The following is a 25230-nucleotide window of genomic DNA, read 5'->3' as shown; positions in this document are numbered from 1 at the left end:
ACATACAAAGGCCCACTCTAGCGGTTTAGTGCATCCTGTGGCCAGGAGAGATGACAGATTGTGAATGTAAACTGTTTGTGCGTGTGCTTGTGTGCCTGTGTCTGTGGTACTTCACCACAGTCATGCCCTTAACATAAATAAATAAAACGAAAAATAGCATAGAGAGATTCGGGGTGAATTTGAGCCAGGCGGCATATAGCCTGTTGGTTACGGTGTTGGGTCAGCGAGTGCGACAAACCAGAATTGCTTCTGTAGGTGTCTCTGGACAAGAGACTGTCTGCTAAATTAGTCAAACTTATTATAAGACTGGCGTAAACATTGAGGACAGTGCCGGGGGGCTGGAAGACCGTAGAAGAAGACCATTATCACTGCCAGTGGCTGGGTGGTTATCGGGGTGGGGGGGGTGGGGGGGGGAGGTCACACCCCCGTGCCCGGCCCCTCAGGCTCCCGGGGGGCAGGAAGGGCTGGAGGCCCGAGGAAGCCTCCATAGAGATGACCTCCGCTAAATCCCCCACCCGCCGCGCCGGCTCCACCCCTCCAGGGCTGCGTGGGCTTACACAGCTGTCCCCGATTGGCTGGGAACAAAAAAAAAAACGCTACGGTGGCACTGGCGTTCTTTGGCATGTAGCTCCATGGAGCTCCGCTCTGCAGCCTCGAATCCTGGGCGCTGTGGGACTGCTCCTCCACATCCTCAACATCCTATTCTCTCGCCCTCCACCCCAAAAAACAAACAGCAGCGAGGGGTTTCTGAACGGTCCGGGACCGCTCGGAGCTCTTCCTATATACCACGCCAGATAGAAGGGATGAGAGGAAACCACACGAGGGGTTCTGTATTGTGACAACGCAACAATACAACGCTAGAATAATAATAATAATAATAATGAACAAACATAGAACAAATGAACTATAGACAATGTTATAGTCTAGTAGTGTATCACCTTTGGTCATAAAGAATGCCAGAGCATGACTGTCAGTCTGTAAGAGAAGTCAGCGTAATAATCCAATTTTCCTCAGTCCTTGGTTTGTCTCAAATGTTGTATTGTACAGTCTTCCCGTTTTCCATTTGAGCTGTTCAGACTAAGGGAAACCCTCTGCATGGGTAGAATCCCAGAAGTAAATGTATTACCCACAATGCACTAGGTAGGGGAGAGGGTGCCAATTTGGACACTTCCATGGCCTGCTGTGCACAACTTTTAATAAACCACTTACTTTTATCAAGTTTTTTCTTTGTATATAGACTTGATCCTATCCCTTTAGGAAAATCCAAGTAAGTGAAACCAGGCTGTTAAAAGCTATCCACAGTATCAAACACCAGATTGAAATCGAATGGTAATTTGTTAGATGTATTAGGGTTTGTGCCGCTCAGTATACAGTAGTACTACAGGACTACAGTATAGGCACGATAGGGATCTTAAGTAAGCTATCAAGACTTTTGATTGGAACAGTGAGTGGCTGCAGACATGCAGCTGCACTCGTGAGTAAAGTGTTTAATTTTCACACTTGTATCACAGCTTTAGAGACACAGCCAGTCCTGGACATAGCGATGTATCCCAATAAAAAACGCTGCTTCAGCAATGCGCTCCATTTGGCATTCAGACAGCCTCCAGACGCACTATGGTTTGAGGAGAAAGCCGTAACCCGAGTAAAGCCAAGGTATCTGTTAGGCCTATCTATGTGTAATTGATAATGATGTATCCAGAATTTAGCTGTCAGTTTTCAGATGTGAGCTACTATCCTACATTACACGGAAGCCCTAGAGAAGTATTTTCTGTCAAGAGCGTTCTCAAGTAAAGCGCTAGAACCGAGGACCCCGCCAAAATCTTTTTACCACGGGTCATGTTGGCCGTTTGGCTTAACGTCTACAATGCATTTCGAAGGCCTGTTATGAAATAATCATTATTACAAATTAAACGGAATGTTCGAATTAGAAGTAGTGGATTACAAATCTAATGCTAAGGTGATATTGTATGGCCAACAAGTTTTCAAAGATTTACCAGTCTTACAAACGTACTTTTGTTGCACCTTAGACCAGAACTCACAGCGTGTTGTCAGTATTTTCTCGTAATTACATTACCAAACTGCGTAAACATTGTTAAGCTGCACCTGCGTATGTACACAATAATAAGGTTTGTTAAACGTCATTTTAATTAACTAATACTTGTGCCTATTCCAACAAATTGAAATAGCTTACATTTTCGCCCTGAAAAGGTGGTTATTTCCATTGCAGTTTTCACTTGGTTTTCACTTTCATATATGTTTGGAAGGAAACATTTAATGTTTTTATTAAAAATCTGATATTTAACATCTGAAAATTGCTACAATCGCATTTAGAACGTTCAAAACCTTCAACGTTCTAATCTATCATTCCAGTTATCAACATAGGCTGGATCTGGAGTGAACCATAACAAAACATACAATATATTTCTCACGTTTTAAAAATATTGTCCTCGGTTAACGTATTTATGTTTAGCTTTTGTCGTTAGTTATTTTAAGCCACTGGTAGGCTAAGTAATTGGTGTCCTTTAGGAAACTGGCATTAATGCTTTGTATAGCGCTCTGAAGACATGACTGATCCGTTCTTCTGTGACAGTTTAAACTCTGTTTCTCGACCTCTGAATGAATCAGTTGAATATGGGCCCAAGAAAAATAATGTGCTTTTGTGTTGTGAAAAGTGAAAAATGTAGTCTTAAAATGCCAGAGATCCACGAGTCAGAAACGGATAGGCCATTATTTTAATTATTTTCTTTTCAACGTTTATTTGTGTCTTCTGACATAAATATTTATCTCTCTCGCTCTCTCTCTCTCTCTGACAATATTAATTGTATGTTTTTTGAATGTTGCCTGTTCTAATTTTAAATTAATAATGTTTATTGGACATTTTAATTAGAATGCTTTATTTTAGGACAATTGTGTGTTATTAGGGCTATACAAATGTGTCTGTTTTTATTATTAGATATTGTTTCTAAATTAAGTATATAAATATATTATTAACAAAATTCGATCTAATCAGACCCTATTTCGAATATCATTAAGAAAACAATTATCAAGAAAACAATATTGGCCATTTCGTACGTGGAGATATATCACTCTTGCTTCATAAATACTCTCAACAAGTCCTAAAAGATGTGATTGCATTTCGCGGCTTCTGTTCCACAGGTGCTCCTCTCAATGCCGGGTTGCCATGTGTAACGGCTTAAGATGCCCGCCCTACAAGGGCCTTATACCGGGGAAGAAGTTAAGCGTGACAATAGGCTGGAGGTTAAAATATTGACCTGATCGACTTGACAGAGGAGGTTCCTGTCCCGCGGCAAAGGACGTCTAATCAAAATCCCATGGCCTCGCATCCTCTCTAACACACACACGAACACGCACGCACGCACACACTGGCTCTAATGTTGCTTCATGGTCATTGTTCTTCGTTTCTCCGACCACGTCTAATTCAATTATGGCCCTGGGGTCAGAGGGATGCATCACCAGCGGTTTCCCGTCCACTATAAACACATTTAGGGATTATTTATTTTTAGCACTGGCGCGAGTCCAGTCAGTATTCCCCCGCTTTCGGGCTTAGCTAACTGCCGCTACCCAGATGGTTCTGCTAAGGTGACTGTTTATGGATTCCTGCAGATTGCGTGTAAAAAGTGAAGAGAGCTTTCTCTCTCCGGCCTGTCCTTCATTAGCGAAGAGGCAGACATTTATCGCGATCAGACTGGCTGACTGACTGACGGAACTTTCATAACCCTCTGGTCCTACACACGCACAGCAAACCACAGCGCCGCTTTGCTACCCTACTCTGATGCTGACTAAGACACTCTTGTTCCATCTCTTGTATTATTCCTCTCTGTTAAATGGCGCTGCACCTTACTCCCTTCTAGTTTTGGCCAGGGCCTTACATGAGGCGTTAGGAAAACCGGGTGACATGTTGAACTCAGCGCTGCATTTACAGGCAGACTGATTCGATGCATCTGTTGAGACAAAAACATACACTGTAGCTCCTCAGATGAATCACCATCGAAGTCTACAATACATCTACTGATTCACTGCTGCTCAGTGTGATTGGCGACGCCTCGCAAGAGGTCAGGAAGAGGACAAAAACATTCCCCCCAGCTCCCTTCACTCCCGACTCTCTACACAAACCCAACTCCAACTCCTATTTCCCAGCCTGCACCTCTCGTCCTGTCTGAGGACTGACCCCCAGGGTCGGCAGCTGTCAGTCACATCCTTCAGCTTGGCCTCTGAGCCTCTGCTCTCCGAGCCTCTGGCCACAGACCGGGCTCTGTGAGGCGACTCTGACGGACAGGCCCGGTCTGCATGCCAACTGGCACACTACGCAGAGGCCCCTGGAACCCATGCAGGGCACTCTGGACACTTTGCACTCTGAAGAAGGATGCCGTTTGGACCGCAGGACTTGTCTTCTCGTACGGGATCATCTCTGTGCATTCATGGTGTCTAATTTAATTACCCTTTCCCTCCTCTTTCTCCTGTTTCCTTCTCATATTCTAATGCAAACCTCAGGTCTGGAGTTGGAACGTCACCCTGTAAGTGAGAGGAAAGGCTTCAGGGGTGACGGCCGGACAAAGACGGACACATATGTTGACAATGCGAATACTCAGGGCCACACAGAGTTCTGATAGGGGGATTCTCGGGTGGTGAACCCCTGGCAAGCATTTGGTCAACTCTCAACTCTCCGTCTGCAAGCTGGCGGATCACCCACCATGTTGGCAGTGGATGGAAGGTTAGAGGTGACATCTTTGGCTTTTTCTTCTTTGCTATTCATTCAAATCGCATCTGGATAATCAGCTTAATCACTAAAATATAAATATATGATATAACGCTAGTGTCATTCACTGTACGTTAAGCCACGGTGAGTAACACCTCAGAGTTTAAAGTCCTCTCCCTGTATGGCTTGACTGTGTTTCCTGATAAAAAAAACTTTTTAGGTCTCACTGGCTAAACGTTGAAGACTGAGCAAAAGGACAGACAAACAGAGAGTGAGAAAAGAGAGAGAGGGTTTGGGTGAAGCCTTCTCTTGCCTGAGGCATCTGAAGGGGAAAGTAAAGGGGTTTAGAGAGTTGTATCGCCCTGCTCACTTGGCCCTTCTGTCTGTCTGGCTGCTCAAAAGAGATGGAAAGAGGGCACCCTCTGTGGAGCTTTGCCAATGTGGCGTCTGTGTCCAATGTACAACTTTGTCCTTTCTGATTGGCCGTTGAAGTCAGAAATTCCACCCATCTGATTACATTTCAATTAATGCTAGTTGTATTTCCCCCGATTTGGTGTCTATCCATCTCTATGGTCAGTCCCATGCCAAGAGCCAAGACCACGGAGCAGGACCAGGCCGAGGGCCGCAGGGCCAGGTGGGGGGAGTTGGGGCTGGCCGGCCCTTAACCAAGACAGAGCAGAAAGTGCTGGCTGTAAGGGGGAGCCCTGTGACTCCCAGCAGGCTGAACTGATTTCCTGTGTGGGGTCATGCTAAGGACAGGTTCAGATGAGAGGACAGACCCGGCTACACTGTTCAGCAAACCAGGCTACACTGTTAAAGGGATAGTTTGACTTAAAATCATGTTTGGGTGACATTTCCCTTGCCCGGGGTTGTGTGTGTAGGCCCATAGTGTAGTAATTCACAATGAACCATTATTCCTTCTATCACAGCCTAGCTTCTTTTGAAATTCCTGAATTAAAACTGTTATACCTGAGCTAGCAAAAGATGGATTGCATGCGAAAACACACTTGAAAAACTCTTCAAACTCACTATAGTTATTTGTCCCGTTGGTTCAGATTTTCTTTTATTGCATACTACCGAAGTAGCTGCTGGAATTTCTTTACTCCAAATTGGCACTCTTTTCCCAACCACAGCATCCTTTGCTCAGTGATGATGTGATAACAAAACAAAAGAATGAAACACAACTACGTTGGGCAATTCTTTTCTGAGTTTAGAATTTTAAGAATTATAGATGTGTGTTAAAAGGGAAGACAACATTTGATACGATGCCTCAGGCCTTAGTTTGAAGTACTTTTGACCCCCCAGGTAAGAGAAATTTCACCCAAGCCTGATTTTAGGTTGAACTTCCCTTTAAGCAGGCCAGGTTACAGGTTGTAGGACTATCAGTGATCACAGTCCAGAGAAAATTGTTGTATAATTTATGGGGACTTGGTCTTGTTTTATTTTTTATTTTGTTATTTTGTAATGAATTGGTCCATGACCTATTTTGGATGCAAATTACAGTGCATTCACTAAAGCTTAAAAATATCTCCATGTTTTCCCTCAAACACTATATAAAACTAAGTTATTTCTTAAAGTAAATCCTTAATAATACACAATGTTTACTTCACTCACAAAAAAGTTACCCCTGAATGTTTCATAATTTATTTATTTAAGCCCAAGATTTTTTTTTTAAGAACACTAATCTCTTAGAAATGTGCCAACATGATTGCTATTGATAGGCAACTACCCAGATTGGTTTCCTAGTGACAAGAAGCTTGTCGAGAAGAAAAATAAGTGCGCTGAACCAATGTTTTTCTTTCTTTATCCTGTACAAATTTTTTCACAGAAAGTCACGTCCAATTAGTAATTACAACCTTATCTTACTACAGCAGCTCCCAATGGCATCAGGAGACAAAAAAATCTGAACATGTGTCCTTTGAGAAATACCCATCTAAGCATTCTGTTTCTTTCCAAACTGCTCTCTCAGCGAGGTAGTAAGTGGTGTGCTGAGACAAGGAGTGTGGCGCCTTGTTACCCTCAGGGTGACGCGAGGCCAATGTGCACCACCTTCGGAGAACCTCGGTCACGGACGGCTACGGCAGGGGTGTGTGGCGGCGGGAGTGAGTTTTAAAGAGAGACATTGGTTAGGGTGAATTTCAAAGAACGACCATGGTTGGGGTAAGTTACAAAAGCAATAAAAAAATGTGACTGGCTCTTTTGATAACATACAATTTACATGAAAATAGGGATATGGTTGTGAAAAAAAAACTATATTTTGTGGGTGGAGATTGATTTGGGTGGAATGTATATGTCTGGCTGAGGCTGTAGCTTTCGCGTGGAATGCACAAAGCTGGAGGATTTTGAAGACTGTTTCAGTCCCTTTGGGACACAACATGACGCAGGTCAGATTTGTGTGTCATGTTTTCCACCGGGCCCATCCTTCTCACGGATCAGTGTTAAGCAAGCCCTGGCATAACAACGCAGCGCACACTGTTATACACAGTAGTGAACGTACGGTATTTCCCAGCATACCCTTCTTCATACATGTCCTCTAAGCTGATGCAAGATCCATAAAAGCCCTCCTGTTACCTGAGTATAGACCCCTGGGATCATGGAAGTGTAGATATTATCCTTGTCTCCAAATTTCTGGAATGCATTTACTCAGCTGGGTTTTGGACTTCATGGGGAGGCTCGTCTTTGCCTTGGGCTCTGTGTGGATATGGTTGTTATCAGATTTAATCAATGACATTCTAAAACCCTTTCCTTCTCAATCTGTCTCACAAAAAAACGTGTTCCCCCTTATAATTTTCTCGCCCCCTGTCGATTCTGTGTCCTAACAAATGAGCTTAATTCATACGTTGCCTATTAATTTGTTTAATTTCGAGTGTTTATGGGTTGGATTATTGAAAACATTGTGTGGACTTTTTATGTGAATTATGAATGTAGTGCAGACTTTATGCATGTGATTAATTTTAATGATGTTGAGTAAAACATTGGGTGTGTTTGATTGTGAATGTTATGTGTCCTATCTTCATTAATGTACTGTATCTAGTTGTTTAGTTGCTTATAGGCAGAAGGGTCAGGGGCAGGTAAGAGGGGTCAGGGGCAGGTAAGAGGGGTCAGAACAGAGAAGTGGGATTGCAAAAATTTGGTAGCTTTCCCAAAATTACCTGGTTTCACAGAAATGTTGGTTGCATAATTTTAGCACATAATTGTGCTTATTCCTATTTAGATCCTACAAAGTGTCCGTTTAAGACTTGTAATGTTTGGACTCCAGGATAACCACGAATATGTGGTGATGTACGGGTTTTCAACCCTGATGATGCTAACACCCATACAAGTAACATTTACAATGAAGAAAACTCATATAGGTCACGTACAATTTACAATGAAGAACATTCATATAGGCTTTGTAACATTTACAATGAAACACATTTGACCACGTCATTTACAATATATCGAACACATACCAGCAGTCTTCATAACATTTACAATAAATATGCCTCACACTCAGATACATATTATTCACAATTAACCAGATGTATATAAACCACGTGACGCTCATGTAAAACTCATACAGTTTGCCACGTAACATTTACGATTAATAACCGTCATATTTTTCATCCATCGTAACAACAAGACAACGTTATCCAGTCCCTACGTGCCCTTTTGGCCCAAATCATATACATTTTAGTCATGTTGCGCATTATCTTAATTTAAGGAAACGAATAAGCAGGATATTAAAGCAACCAGTCATGTACCGTTAACGAGCAGTCAGGCCGTTATTGCCGCTTCTGGGTCAGGAGGGTAAAACAACAAAAGGCGTGTGGTAAGAAGTTTGTGTTTCATGGACATCTATCCTTTGTTAATAAATTACCAGCCTGTGTGACTGGCCCATGTGTATTCCAAGACTATTTGGTGGAAGGTGCTCTGCGCTAGTTTAATGTAGGCATTGACTGAATTAAAAGTATTAACGAAACATGAAAGGAATTGATCAGATATTGCCTACTGAGTTACAGTTCATGTAAGGAGAACGGTTAGTGCTCACTAACAGAGATGTAAACAGGTTTGTGCATAACATGTGTCAGAAATGAAACTTGCTGTGTATAGAAAATAACGTGACCAACATTTCAAATGTTGCGTTTATATAGTTTCCCCCCCAATGTTATACCGTAGTATAAAGTAGACTAAACTAGAAAACGGTTTCTGAAGTGGTAGGCCTATTAATTTCCCAATGCAAGTCACGCAATGTTGGTCTGTTTAGTGGAGGCTATAACCGCCCCTAATCTGTTGACAGTGTAGGCTTTTCGACTGAATAAAACGGTGCTTATGTCCCCTACATACCCAAATTGACCAGGTGTTTACACACTTGTCCATCAGTTCAGGCTCCATGCGGTCTCCACGGGTATCCAGAAAGATTATGAGACGTCTTCAAAACCGACGTTGCCATGTCTGCGCTCCTAAAGTGCACTGTGTTTAGAGATGGCGGCGCAGATTGGAGATCCTGGGTCAATATCACGGGTCGGGTTCCTTTAATCTTACTCTGCAAAGCAGTCACATTGTTTTGTTTAAGAGTGAAAATGAGAATCAAAATGCGTAGGTACAGTGTGTCTTGTATTCCTGTGTCAACTGTCAGTACCAATCCGGCGGCCGTAATTTATTTCAGGAAAAACAAATATTTGATGACCCTGGAGAAGAGCGTCAATACGAAGGGTTAATTTCAAGTGAGTTTATCCGTCTGTTTTTGGTAAGATTGCATTAATCGGTAAAAAGATTGCATTAATCGGTTAATGTTTTCACTTTTCAATATTTCCAATTACTTTGGTCGCTTTTTTCTTGCTTTTTTTCGGGAGGTGGTTATTCGTTGCATTTACATAAATAGATTGGTTGGTGACGTGTATTCATTTATTTTAAAATCCAATTGAAAACCATTCGTTTTCTTTCGTAGTAAGTTGGTTATACTCTTGGAGTTACTTTCAAATGGCAAATCAACATTTTGTAGGCCTCTGGATTCCCTGGGAGAATACACATTTCCCTGCTATCTGAATATTTAAGATAAATCACATTTCGATGACTTTACAGTACGATTAGGTCACTTGCATTATAGCCTTGCAAATAGGCAGCAACTTTGTTATTTATTATAAATTTGCCTGTAAACTAATATGTTACCTTTTTAACGAAAATCAGCGTTTTTCATGCCGAGTGATTTAGTATTATTGATACAGGATGATTTTATTAGGATCCCTTTAAGCTAATGCCAAAAGTAGTTGCTACTCTTCCTGTGGTTCACTCAAAAGATGAAACATAACATACAGTATTACGCAACAGAGAGATACAGTACAAACCACGCACGTGCGTCTAAAAACAGATTGCAATGCAGTTTCTGCTCTGCTCAGACCTTGAACAAAAAACACCAGACACGAGTTAAAAAAAAAACTTAACAGAACAGTATCATTATACGAAGACCCGAGCTGCTTATAGTCAATACGAACTTTGGTTTGGTGTAACAATTGTTTTGCCTGAGCTAATCTGAAGTTCTTAAAAAAGTTATTTTACAGCAGTACGTTCATCTATAATGGAGTTATTTTTATTCTGTGTTTCTGAGATTAGCGATGCATTAATACCTATTTCCAATTAGGTATATTAGCATTTATTTTATTTCTGATAATCTTCCACAGACATTTCTAACATGGATATAAAATGTATCTGATTCATTGTGTTCGTTATTTTACACAGTTCATCATTTCAGAATGTCTTGGGATTCAGTTTACCTTTGTTTGGACTTGTTATATATCTATAACAAAACCCGGTCACTGATTTATTCCATTCGATTTGTTAAAATGGTGCCCAATATTGGTGCCCAATAAAAACATGTAATTTAATTAGGCTATGTTAAGCGGGAATGGGGGTGTGTGAACTAAAGTATTTTAATAAAAGATTACATAGGAAATGCCAAAGGCAAGGAAGGAATATCCACAGTGCCTATGACAGTCTGTCATTCTTGCCAAACTAAAATCAAAAGCAATAAATCCAAAACTTCACACTCTCAATTACAAGTTCGCCTTATCGTACGATAAGCCTATGTTGGACAATATAGCCCGAAGGAAATTCATATTCACACTAGTCTTACAATGTGTGGTCAATTACATAGCAATTATTTTGATGAATATTATGGGGATTTTTTTTTTCTGTAGACTAATAAGCCCTTGTGCAGATCGGAGAAAACAGAGGATGTAGATAACCAACACTTCCCACCCTCTTGGGCAAAAACCTTTTTGGGACATGTCTGTGGTCAAAATAATTTATCCTGCATCCGTTTGGGCATTATTCTTCTTATAACCGTCAAATCCTGTTCCGGTCTGTTTTAATTTTCACGTATTTTGTGGGCATATACATTTTCTTGCTATGAGCTGACTGACAGATTACAGAAAACACATTCATCCTTAAAGCAAAAAAAAATCTGATGTTGTCCACTCGGTCGAATCGCCTTGTAATTCACTTTATGGATTATGGATAAATAAATGTGGCTAACAAACATTAAAAAATATATACATTTATCCTTCGGCATTGTTGAACTTGAATAATGTATGTCTTAGAACCGTTTAGATTAGGAATGCATAAAGCTAGAATGCTGATATTTCAGTGATCTTTTAAATTGCGCGTGACTGTAGCAAACATACAATCCAATACATTTCAAGAGATATATCTCCTACATTGCCTTACCTCAGTAACAATAATAAACGATTACACTGACATTAAGCCAGTCAGATCTACAGGAGGGCTCCGTGTTCAATTTTATTTTAATTCGGCCAGTTTAAAGGTCTGGACATGTGAGTAAAAGACTCTCTATCCCTGCATCAATTCGTAATCTGCTTATTTTTTTAAACAAAAAACAAAATGAAAGACGAACACTACTCCTCATTTTACTGACAGGAACCACACGTGATTAAATTCTTGGCGGATCATATCGACCCGCTGTCGCGCCTGGTCCCCCCTGTTTCACGGGTCTTTGTTCCTGATCTTCTAAATCCCACCCACTTGAAATGCGGAGAAGAAGAAACCTTCTCTCTCGCACAGGCGCCTCGGTTTCACTGTAACAGTGTCCAGAGTAGAGTCGTTAAACTACAGGCTGGACCGACAGATGGAGACGGAAAGTTGTTTGTCTTTCTCTTCCCAACCAAATCGAACACCACCGGACAACTCACCCGGGATGGAGCGTACCTGTAGTTCGGGCTCTTTTCTTCATTGTGATGAGCTACAGAAAACCACACATCTTCCCCATACGCACCGTCTTAGTCTCCGGGGTCAGGGTGACTTCTACAGCTCGAGCTCCATGGGACGTTTTCACGAAGGCGCATCCGTGGACTTTACGCACGGCGCAGCGTCCACGAACCCTCGCTCCTCACCAAACAAACATAGCAAATACATGGAAAATATGAATCAGAACCAAAAGGGGTCATCAATAAGCGGGAAGGGCTCGTTTTATGAAAACAACTCGGAGGGTAAGTGAAGGTTTAATTGAAACAATGTCAAATCACGTCAGCTGAAAATATAGTTATTGGGGAATATGACAACAATAGGGGAATATGAAATTATATCCTAATAACAACAATGTTAATTACAGTAATAAAAGTGGCAATTATTTAACTTAGCAATATAATTAGGCCTACATAATTTCTTTGGAAGCCTACAGCTTCATGCATTTAACTTGTGGAAACGGGGGGGGGGGGGGGAGGGGGGGGGCAGAAACCCTAATTAAGGGAAACATTGCTGTTGTCAGCTACCTCAAATTATTTGATCTTTTGATTTATCGTGTAGACTCAGATACATTTAATTTCGCCAGGTTGCTTTAGCGCAACCCATAGGTTGTTTTTCAAGACTGAATAAAATGGTTTCCAATGATCGTGATTATTTTTCTCCAAATGTCTGTTTTGAAGTGTTCACCTGGAATTATTATTACTTGGGTTTTATAATTTAGGATATTAGTCATCACAGCAGGACCCGGACCAATTAAAGAAAATATATAATTACATTAAAGTAGCCTTTTGCGGAATGTTGCTAGGGCTTCTTTAGTCTTCAAATTATATGATTTGGTTTAATTTTAATTCTGAATTTAATTTATTTCAGTTTTGGTCAACACTGTTGCCCTATTGAATTCGGAAATAACTCAAATAAAATGTTTTAATAAACCGAAATGAGTTCATGACATATTATAAGCCTAGACGACTGTTAAACAGTAGTCAACTCCGTAATTATTAGTCTAGGTCTGGAAAACAGAAGGTCCAATACAAAAATGCAATACAATAACGATATTATTAATTATATACGCAATTCTTGTGATGTTATTTTAACCAAATAAAGGTAAAAGAAAATCACACAAAAACACATAAAAAAAAACAGACGTTGGCAAAAATGTAAGCACCTCGCTTGTATTAAATATGTCATCAGGTTTTATCTGCACTTGACACTGCTAGTCACAATTAGTTTTGATGTGAAGTGGGCGCGGGCCAAAGGTCAGAAAGAGAGAGCCGTCTATGCGCGTGATCATGGCGTCGGTGCAGGAGGCTTCATCTGGTCTTGTAAACATACCGATCCTCTGCAGCCTTCACAAAACATAAACAATACACATAAAAGGACAACTGCAGTAAAAAAAATTTTTCTTATCCAAGTTCAAATTTTGTTTTAAAGGATAAAACTTTTACACATTTCAATTGAGATTTTCTAGTGTTTCAATTCTTGTTAAGATAATAGGTCTATTTTTCCTTTGTAGTATCATGAGATATTAACTTGAATGTGTTCAGTGCATCATTACAAGTGTTCAAATCATGAAGAGTTTTTCACCTAAGAGACTTTCACCTATTTTCACTTTAGTTGACTCCCCATACACACACACACACACACTCATTTATATATATGTGTGTATATATATATATATATATATATATATATATATATATATATATATATAAATATAAATATATATATATACATATAAATATATATGTGTATATATATATATATATATATATATATATATATATATATATATAGTTTTGTAAATTCGTTTTCACAGCTTGCAGAGTACAAAGCATTATAAAAAGGTAAGGTAACAGACAATCCAAACCAACTTAGATTTTTTTGTCTCATTCTGGATAAAGTTTCTGTCCAGAACGTTTAACACAAAAATCCACTTACCCCTGTATCTATATTTTCCAATGTGTTTCATTCAAACATTTATGGAACAGTTTACAAAAAATAAATTAGTAAATAATTGAGAGTAAAAATACAGGGACCAAACACCCTCAGGATGGAATTAATAGTCAGTTAACTTGGTCGTGGAATTTGAACAAAGTGTTCCCAAGCTGACAAAACCCTGTCATTGTATCCCTGAGCTAGACAGTTAACTGTAACTGTTTCCAGGTCATTGCTGTAGATAAGAATGTATCATCTGTTTACACGTTTTAGAGGCTATTGATATGTAAAATGCATATAAAACCTGTTTCAATAACTTGATCTCTGTATTGTATGATGATGATAGTATTTCACAATATCTATTATAAAATAGGTTTTACTTTAAGTTACATTTGAAGTAAAATCTGAAATTACATTCCTACTGCCATTAATTCCAAATGGACTGTTCTGGATTTCTGCCTGAACAAAAAGTCTGCAGTTTTTTCGCTTTCTGGAACTTTGAGTGATTCCAACATTGTCCTTCTATTTACTGAATGGGATTTATCTAGGGCAGGTACATTATCCCGAATGGCATTTTGATATAATATGAGTTGGTTTGGAATGTTTGGGATCACATCCTAAGTTACAATTTCAGTTATTCATTGTCATCCATTTTAGGGGCCATTGTTGACTCCAACCGACTTCCTCTGTAACAAAACTAAATCCAATGGCTTGAGGGATCACCTATGAAGAGCAAAACGAGGGAATTTTCTTATCTACCAGTTAAAATATGTGAACATTCCCTAGAGGTAAAGATGAAAACTATGAAAAACCTAAAATACATTAAGACAGAACACAGTGAGCCAACTTTACATTTTTGAATGTCATTGGATTTCTTAACTGTATTAATGAAAGAGTGATTCAAGATACAGTCTGGCTTATTCAGCTGTCTGTATGCACCAACATGGCATTTAAAACAATTTATTTAACTTACAATATCCCATGAACTCAAGTGTTATGACAAATGGGGGTTATCATCGATAGTTCTTTATTTTTCCAATCCATCCTCTGAAGTTGACAGTGAAGGGATGTGGACTCTGATAAGGACTTGGTGATATCTGTTTCCTGTAGAATATACAACAGACTTATTCATGTCATTGCCAAAGACAGCAGTGAGATTGTACCGAGACTCTCCATCTCTACGGCTCAATTTGATCTGAAATGTAGATAATAGCGAGGTCTAATCATGTTCTATTTCCATTGGCTTTTCATATCGTCTTGAAATAATATTATTTTCTTAGATGATGCAGATATTAGCAAACACTTGACCCACACTCGCTATAACCAGAGTTGTACACATACACATTTTAATCTGCTACACACAACGTTTTTATTACACTCGGTAATATAACAGAGCTAAACTATTTGGAGTGATTTTAATGTTTTTCTTTTTTAAAGAGGTGCTTACCCGCGGCTTTGGGACACAAAGCACATGGAAGGTTCTAAGTCTGTAAAGCCTAAAGATGTTCAATCCGCGTTTTTATTTTCCCGGTCAGATCTGATTCAAGATATACGGTGTGTCTGTGAATGATGCTTCATTGCTCTCCAGTGTTCTGAGCTGCCACAGAGAGTCACACGCCTTCAAAGGCCGACTGCCTTCCTGTTTTGTCTGTTGGTGCCGTGACGGGGGATGGTTTAGTACGGTTTAGTAGGGGAAAATTTAAGGGCAACCCCAGCAGAATGAGCACGGGTGCCTATTTCAGGACTCCTGAAGCACTGTTTTAGGGGGAATGTTGAAATGACCAGATGACACCCTGGTGTTTGATAAACATTTCTTCATTTTTTTCACGACATAATTTATTTGATTTAGGCCTACATAATTAAATTAGACTGTATGTTGTGTCTGTCCAAACCATGCTGCTAACATTTTGCTTTTCACCCTCAAAGTAAGATGTATTTGAAAGCCGATCATAACACGCTTCATGTACGGAAACAAGACTTTAGACTTTACACCATAATTACACCATTCTATATATTTACTGCATGTCCCAAAAAGAACGTATACTGGTTTACTGTGTCATCCAAATAACTAAAATGTATATCTCAAATGTGCAGAAGACCATACTATAAAAGCACAACCCTGTGCCTTGTCTTCAATACGTTTGTGTACTTATTCTTCAACGGTAAAACCTACCAACGTTAAAAAGGTTTTGCCATGATGAGCTATGGTGTGGTGTTGGATTTCGTTGGACATCGGGTGGATGTTGTAAGAAAAGCTCTCTCTGTTTGGGACAAATATGTAATGGATGCTCTCAGTTCTCTGTGGGTTTGTGTGCTGACAGGACAGTGTGGACAGGTTAAGAGGTACTCCCTTCTGGGACTCCATAATAAACATAAACAACAACATTCATAATGTTTTGGTCCATCAACAATCCATAATGTTATAGTCCAGTGACATATATAGTGTAAAGTTTAGTTTACCGTAATTAGAAGGAAAAAAAACAGGTAGATATACACCAGAAAGTACTTCAGTTTTGATTCACTTTAATAATAGCATTTGTCAGGTTCAGTGTATGCGACAAACTGAAAAACAGAGGCTAAAACGACAGTGTACATTTCAGAACATTCACAGGAAGGAATCCTCGCATCCAGTAACCAGGATTTCAGCTTTCCCTTTAAAGTTACACAAAGTGGGAATCGTTTTAACAGACAGACACTTATTCTACTCAGGCTCTTGAATATTACAAAAAGCACACTTACCCTGTCAGCCTTCTGAGTCTACACACACCGGTCAGTTAACCTGGTTGTAGTGTTGTGGTAGCGTGAGCCTCTAACACGGGGGGGGTCAGACAAATACCCAGGAGCAGTCACATGGATTAACCCACGTATCGGTGTAAGCTCGGTCTCTGTGACCCATGACCTGAACAAGCCTGTTGACTTCATTTTGGTACAGTCCGGTGGGCTGAAAACACGCTGGGTCTGTAATGGTACAGTCCAGTGATCCGAACACATGCTGGGTCTGTAATGGTACAGTCCAGTGATCCAAACACATGTTGGGCCTGTAATGGTACAGTCCAGTAATCCGAACACCCGCTGGGCCTGTAATGGTACAGTCCAGTGATCCGAACACATGCTGGGTCTGTAATGGTACAGTCTGGTGATCCGAACAAATCCTGGGTCTATAATGGTACAGTCTGGTGATCCAAACACACCCTGGGTCTATAATGGTTTAGACTGATGGTGCTTAAAGGAAGTGGCTTTCATCGCAGACATGAATAGATGGTCTGTTGGCGTGTCATATCTGTCATGTCCATGAAAGGCATAAGTTGCCACGACATTGTCGAGTAATTTCAAACACACAGTCATACTTTTGTATCACATGTGGCTTGAATTCGGTCAAATGTTTAACTTTACGTGTCACAAAGGGCATTTTTCTGTCTTCAGAAAGAACATATGAATTTATTAAATTAGTTGGACAAATTTGTCATATCTTCTGTCCGTAAAATGACCCGGAGCGTCCCGTCTATGTGAATCCCCGAAAACCAAAACACATTAGAGTTTGTTTTCGGCTTAGTGGTTCGTGACCTTAATTTAACACAGGCCATCACCACGATCAGAAGAAACAGTGTTGCCGTAGGCTGGAATGTGACTGGTCAGATCTCAGCAGTAAGAAGGAATCTTAAAATTCTAAAACACCCAGTGAAATCCTTTACAAATGCACCATTTATGCAAAAACACATCAGGAAGTTGAGGTTGAAAAAGTTATCTTCAAGAGTAAATATTCCAACACGTTTCGGAGACTGCCACCATCACCAGGGCATAGTTCATAAAGCCGTGCTCCCCTATTTACCCACATTGCTCTTTGGACCAGCTTCCCTCATCATACAGGGAGCTGAGCAGCGTTGAGCTGGGACCCCTGAGAACACATTTACCCAATGTGCCAGACACTTATCCAGAGCAACGTCCCTCAGTTACTGCATATATTTTCGTAAATATTCATACTGGTACCCGGTTAGAAGTGGGACCCACAGGCCTTTGCCATGCACTACCAACCAAGACACATCGTACGAGGGTGCAGAAAAAGGTTGATGATAGGTTCCTGGTTCAATCCCAAGGAGAAAATTCTAAACCTGCCATTTGTTCCCGGAGCAAAACAGTGAACCCAAATTGCTCCCAGGTTGTTACTGTGAATTAGAATGTGTTCTTCTAGAATGCTTACCTAGTCAGAAAACGGTACAATGTTACTTCTATTCATTTCTAACCCAAGTTTGTTACATCTCAGTTATATCTCATTTGTAAAGACAAACTTACATGGCACTAGCCTGTAATGAGGTTTTAACTTTCAGTACATGGCTGCCTATTAAAGTGGATGTCAATAAACTGGCATTAGTCTCACAGTTGCCAGTGTAATTTGACCATCGTTCTTTAGAAATGTTACCACAGGTAGATGTTAACACAGCAATGGATTTTTCTCCCAGATATTTATTTTTACACTCACACATACACACACACACACACATTATTACTTCAAATAAGCCCAAAATGTCCTTCTTCCTTTGTCTGTCTCCTTCTCTCTGTCTCCCTGTCTCTGTCTCTCTCTGTCTGTGCCATCCCCCAGCCAGAGAGAAGGCGGGTCCCAAACCCATGGGCTACCCTGTAATTGGCTCTGACTGTTGCATCAAGCTGAAGGAGCAGACCAATGGCCTCCAACCGGGAGACTCAATCGCAGACTCCATTGACCTATCAGGCAAGAACAAGAAACGTCGTAACCGTACTACCTTCAGTACTTTCCAGTTGGAGGAGCTGGAGAAGGTATTCCAGAAGACACACTACCCAGATGTGTATGCCCGCGAGCAGCTGGCCCTCCGGACGGAACTCACAGAGGCTCGAGTACAGGTACTAGAACTATTTCACACCCTCCATTAGGCAACCAGCAGGCTCTGGCCATAGTAGGGTAGTAGTTGAGTTAAGGTAGAGTTGAATACCCCCTTCCTAGAGACTCCAAAAGTACTTACATGTCCCTTTCCTGACACGCAGTTTGTAGTATTTCGGCTGTACTATATATATATTTTAGGACTATGAAGTAGAACTGTCAAGACAGCTCTGCTGAATCAGATTATGGTGTTTTATGGTTGTCTTGTAAGTAACTGCAATACTACGGTAAGTTATGAAAGGGGCAGGCCCCCTGTGAATGAGGTTGGTGATAAATCCCTCCCCCTTTCCTCAGGTGTGGTTCCAGAACCGACGGGCCAAGTGGAGGAAGAGGGAGCGTTACGGGAAGATCCAGGAGGTGCGAAACCACTTTGCTGCTACATACGATATCTCCACTTACCAGGTACACACTAACACATAGCTAAATATGCTAGCTCCATTTACCAAGTATATACTAACACATCACTGCATACACTAGCTCTGCTAAACAGATACGGACTGACCGGACTAACCAGATACACACTAACACTGGCACACAGGACAACACTGTTGTCCAGGCACGTGTTCAGGTAAGGCTCAACCTGTGCAGAGCACATGCCTTTTGATACCGAGTGCCCCTTCCAATTGACAGGGGCCTGTCCGTCTCTATGACGTGCGTCGCACACACTGATGGGCATGCGTCGTCCATCTTTTTTTACGCATGTCATTCCCTCTGACGGGAATGTGTCGTCCGTTTTTTGACGCGTGTCCCTCAGAAGGTTTGTGCACGTTACTGCTGCAATCATTCCTCCCTACAGCTGTATACCGTTCCAGATTCATGAGAGCAAGGGTTGTGATATACGTTTTGTAGCCAGGAACCCATAATTCGATTTCTTGGCAACAAAGACAAAGTAAATATCTTCAAGCTAATATCCTGCCCATCTATGATAAGAATAACATGTCTTCTGTTGAACACTTTCATGATGAGTACTGTGAATTATAATGTCTATTAATTAAGAATATTTTTTTATTATACTACATCCTTTAAACGTATTCCACAGATTTTTTGCCAAAACTTTAAAACAATTTTTTTTTGGAAATGTGAATTTCTTTTGTTGAAGTCTATGATTTTCTTCAGCAGATACTGGATAGACACAGGGATAATGGGAGACTTTGGGATTTGCATATCATTAATATTTAAAGAGCAATTGCTCATTGTCAAACAGTAAGTACTAGCCAGGTATTCTCAAAAGCAGTGAAATTCCTCAGTATATTCATAATCAAAGGATCTGAAAAGAAATAATGTTTTTGCGTCAATGTCTGACATGACTTTCCAAGAGATTATTTTACAAATATAGATAGCTTGCTCACAATGAGTAATAGCTGTATAGTCTTTTCCCAGGCCGTTTTGAAAACAAACCAACACCAAGTGTCGAAAGAGAAAGCAGGCAACCCAAAGTAGGCTAGTGCATGTTGTACCCCTTCAATGGCTGCCATTCCGGTGATTTCTAACACACTCTTTCACCCCGTAGATGCAGAGCAACCTGTGGCCAGGCGTGGGGTCTGGAGGTGGTGGGGTGTCCGGCAGCGGCTGTGTCCTCGGCCCAGACACCATGTCCACCTCCTGCATGAGCCCCTACCCCCACAGCAACCTTTCCTCCGTGGGCTTCATGGGCATGCCTCCGTCCCCTAGCCATCCCCACCACCCGCACCACCCGGGCATCAACGGCCTCTACTCCCTCCACGGCTTCCCCGGGGCCCTCGGAGGCCACGCCTTTGAGGCAGGGCCTGAGACGGAGTACAAGCCGTCCAGCCTGGTGGCCCTGCGGATGAAGGCCAAGGATCCCGGCAGTCTGTTGTCCTGGCCGACATGACCACCACGGGGTGCCACGGTCCCGTCCCCGCCATGCACTGACTGAGCCAATGTGCACGCGCAAACACACACACGCACACACACACACACACACGCACACACACATTATTGTATCCTAGCAACCCCGCCCCTCCAGCACAGTTACTGTCTCATGCGTTTGCGTTCCATTGAGTTGACTTTACAGCGGAGGTCAATGTTCTCTTTTGTACAGTCCCCCACGTACAGGGGATATAAAAAGTCTACACACCCCTCTTGTGATATAAAAGAATGAGACAAAGATAAATCATGTCAGAAATGTTTCCACCTTTAATGTGACCTATAACGTGAACAATTCAATTGAAAAACAAACTGAAATCTTTGAGGGGGAAAAATTCAAAACCCACATAACCTGGTTGCATAAGTGTGCTCACCCTTAAACTAATACTTTGTTGAAGCACCTTTTGATTTTATTACAGCACTCAGTCTTTTTGGGTAGGAGTCTATAAGCATGGCACATCTTGACGTGACAATATTTGCCCACTCTTCTTTGCAAAAGTGCTCAGAATCTGTCAAATTGCAAGGACATCTCCTGTGCACAGCCCTCTTCAGATCACCCCACAGATATTCAATTGGATTCAGGTCTGGGCTATGGCTGGGCCATTCCAAAACGTTAATCTTCTTCTGGTGAAGCCATGCTTTTGTGGATTTGGATGTGTGCTTTGGGTTGTTGTCGTGCTGAAAGGTGAACTTCCTCCTCATATTCAGCTTTCTAATGGAAGCCTGAAGCTTTTGTGCCAAAATTGCCTGGAACTATTTGGAACTGTTCATAATTTCCTCCACCCTGACTAAGGCCCCGGTTCCAGCTGAAGAAAAACAGCCCCAAAGCATGATGCTGCCACCACCATGTTTCAATGTGGAGTGTTGTTTTTGCACCAAACATACCTTTAGGAATTATGGCCATAAAGTTCAACCTTGGTTTCATCAGACAATAACACATTTTCCCACGTTTTTCTTTGTAAGAAAAGGCTTCCGTCTTGCCACCCTACCCTGTAGCCCATTCATATGAAGAATACCGGACATTGTTGTCACATGTAGCACCCAGCCAGTACTTGCCAGAAATTCCTTTAATGTTGCTGTATGCCTCTTGGAAGCCTCCCTGACCGGTATTCTTCTCGTCTTTTCGTCAATTTTGGAGGGAAGTCCAGTTCTTGGTAATGTCTCTGTTGAGTCATATTTTCTCCACTTGATGATGGCTGTCTTCACTGTGTTCCATGGTATATCTAATGCTTTGGAAATTATTTTGTACCCTTCTCCTGACTGATATCTTTCAACAATAAGATCCCTCTGATGATTTGGAAGCTCTATTTTGCTGAACAGCTGAACTTTATTTGTGATGAATCACTTTAAATGATGGCAGGTGTGTAATGACTTCTATTTAACATGAGTTTGAATGTGATTGGTTAATTCTGAACACAGCTACATCCCCAGTTATAAGAGGGTGTGCACACTTATGCAACCAGGTTATTGTAAGGTTTTTATTTTTCATTTTTCCCCGTTGAAGATTTCAGCTGGTTTTTCAATTGAATTGTTCACATTATAGGTCACATTAAAAGTGGAAACATTTCTGACATGATTTATCTTTGTCTCATTCTCACAAAAACCAGGCATTTTACCAGGGGTGTGTAGACTTTTTGTATCCACTGTATGCCCACAAACTCCATGCACCCCATCAAAGTAACGCTGTGTTGTTCCCGATAACGCAACAGCGCCGCAAACCCACAAACTTCAAACCACAACATGACCGACCGTTTACTTTGAGTTTGTTAGGAATTTTATTGATTCCAGATTTGTGCATTACCACAATCCTGCGGAAGCCACCCCCCCCCCCACACCCCAAAAAAAATAAATATAAAAACAATATAATTTAAATATGTAAGTTGTAAATGCTAATGCTAATCATGTGAATATGTGATCACCTTCGTTGTATTTCATTAAGTGTGATCGGCAATAAAGGTTTTTGCCTGTTTCCTGCCTCCGGTCGTCAGTGGGAAAATGTCTCTGTGCTACCGCCATCCTCGGCAGACCTAAACAACTACTTAATGCAATGACGTTAAGTAACTGTAGTGTGCGCACACTGGAGGACTTTGAAAGCTGTCGGCCTGTTGAGGTGTGCTTTGGGAGGGGCTCTGTGTGTGTTGCCTCTGTGCCTGTGTGTGTGTGTGTGTGTGTGTGGCAGTCTGTTTGGCCTCGCATCAAGAGGCCTTCAGCTGGCACCCTATGCATCAGAACCAAGTGGCAGGCCTATTAATGAAAAACTAACTGGGCAACCGCACTACACTGCCGATGATGAAGTGCTGGGCGGCTCGAGCCTCCCTCCGAGTCACGGTTCTGCACCCAGACAGACGGGGTTCCCCTAGTTCACATCTGGCTGCAAAAAAAAGGTAAACTACGACCCCGAATGATGAGATGGAAGTCTCGCTGAATGACTTCCCAGTAATTTATTTGTGTGTTTTTTTTTTTAAAGCAGCTCCATAAAGCAGTCTTTGTGACAGACAAATAAATCGGATGAATAAAAACAGATAATTGTAGAGCATGTGTGGTAAATCGCGGCTATTATTTAATGAGAATGACCACAAAAGCATTGATTTGTATTTAATTGAGCTTATTTGGCATTTGAAATGCTCAGTCTGAAGGGTTAGGTGTTACTAAACACATGTGAAGACATTTGCCCCTCTGCACAGATGAACAGTTATTGTTCTATAGGTGATATTGTGGGCCAAAAGCTCCATCCCACCTAAACACGCTGACATTTCTGGTATATTTTTCTGAGCATTGTTTCAGCCTCGAAGAGTGGCAGTTTCATCTAGCAATGTAAAATTAACTGCACTGCCCCTTTAAGAACAATTATTTAATACTGATGGAACCCCTTGAGTGTCCTACATTATAAAGGATTTCCAATGAACTTGAGATTACTCTTAGGATCACTCATTATAGACATGTCCACATTAATCTCATTCTCGGACACTTCCTCAACAACCCGAGGACAAGGTTGTCTTTACACAGAGAAAAGGAAAGACCGCCCCCTACTGGTACGTTAACATGCCTTCCAGATGCATCTGTAGTGTATTTATTACTTTTTGCAAATGGAAACTCTCCGCTATTTGATAAACAAACATAAGTGAACTTAGTATAGCTAAATGAATAGAAATAGTCCAACATAAATACTTATTTTCATTGCAAAACTTTTCCGTTTGGAGTAACTCTTTGCAAAATATTTGGCACAATGAACACACCCTTGGTGTCCCCATCTAAGCCCGACTGTGCTTAACTTCTGAGTCAAGCCAACTGTGCACTGGATTGCTGAACGGTGTGGCTCCTGGCTGCTTTCAATTGGAAGGAGATGAAAACAGTCTCCTCTCTGTGCCCATGAAATTCACTTCAGTGAACGCTACTACGGACCTGATGTGTGAAGTTCTAACATAGATCTCATCTGCTAGAAATGAAAACGTTGCACACTTCGTGTCAACTAAAATTACGAGACAATCAGAGTGGTATCGGGATAAAGTATCTTTTGAGGATTTTAAAAGTATGTACAGAGAATGACCGATCTTTCAAAGCAGTCCGCATTCCACAAGCGGGCAGGCAAATAATTGGTACCCTCCCTCCGGTAATCTCGGTACAATGGCAGCAGTGCAGGAGCAGATTAAGTAGTGCCCTGTATGGTCTGATCTGTGCCGTGTTTTTTGGGCTCGCCGACATGTGGTTTCAATAGGCTGAGCAGAGTGGAGGGAGCGCAGAGCAAACCCGTCAGAGACACTTTAAACACCCACACACAGCCTTCAACTTCCAGCCAGACCCTGGAGCACAGCGGAATGGCTGTGTTCATTAGGCGCCAAACGGCCGAATGTCGATTGAAACAGGGAGGGACAACTACCAGAACTCGTCCAATAGGAAATGTTAATCTTCTTCTTCAGTTGCAGGCTATTGTTTTTTTTTTTGTGTGTTTTTTTTTTACATGTTCTGTGTCAGACTTTTTTTTTTTTTTACTTTTCATTTGCGCGCCCCTTTCTGAAAACGATACTCATTCTCCAACTCCACAGCCTGCTCTCGCCCGCTGATTAAACCTCAGATTAAGTGGAGGAGATAAGCGAAGCCTTCAGAGGAGGTCAGGAACAGAAAAAGATGAATGGGCTGCTGGATGAACGCAAGCCGAGGAAAGAGTCTGTAATGGTTTATAGGCCAGGAAGTCATGTGATCGCTCAAAGCAACGTTTACTGTAATAATTTATACCAACAATGGAGGTATTACAAAAGGTACTAAAAACAGACTGTGTTATTTATCATATCGTGATACAGTGAGATTGACACATTAGACAGAATCTAACATACGGTCGCTAGTAAAAATGTCAGTCATACAGTAATAAAAATGTTTTGTATCAGTGGATAGCAGCCTACCGCTTACCAATTGTCCATATTCTTTTAAATAAAATTGGACATGTTTTAATTTAGAAAAATAGTTTGTACATGACATTGACCGAGCTGCTTTATTCGTGTTCCAACTGGGTTAAAGGGTGCAGGGCGTTTTAACACTGACCCAG

General features: G+C 41.2%; 1 protein-coding gene across 3 annotated transcripts in view; it reads left to right on the top strand.

The window, feature by feature from the left end:
- Positions 1 to 20948, top strand: part of alx3 (ALX homeobox 3) — a 38690-nt gene extending 17742 nt beyond the window's left edge. The window contains exons 1-4 of one of the 3 annotated variants that reach the window (XM_010902415.3): positions 11851 to 12201; positions 18489 to 18766; positions 19098 to 19160; positions 20314 to 20948. In XM_010902415.3, the coding sequence (XP_010900717.2) occupies positions 11910 to 12201; positions 18489 to 18766; positions 19098 to 19160; positions 20314 to 20655 (975 nt within the window). In that variant the 5' untranslated portion in view covers positions 11851 to 11909 and the 3' untranslated portion in view covers positions 20656 to 20948. Of the gene's footprint in view, positions 1 to 11850; positions 12202 to 18488; positions 18767 to 19097; positions 19206 to 20313 lie in introns of those variants that run through there. The other 2 variants (XM_010902414.3, XM_034295975.1) reach the window with 2 other exon arrangements.
- Positions 20949 to 25230: the final 4282 nt, after the last annotated feature.

This window comes from Esox lucius, chromosome 12, assembly GCF_011004845.1.
Source record: "Esox lucius isolate fEsoLuc1 chromosome 12, fEsoLuc1.pri, whole genome shotgun sequence".
Classification (NCBI taxonomy): domain Eukaryota; kingdom Metazoa; phylum Chordata; class Actinopteri; order Esociformes; family Esocidae; genus Esox; species Esox lucius.
This window is presented reverse-complemented; position numbering and strand designations above follow the sequence as displayed.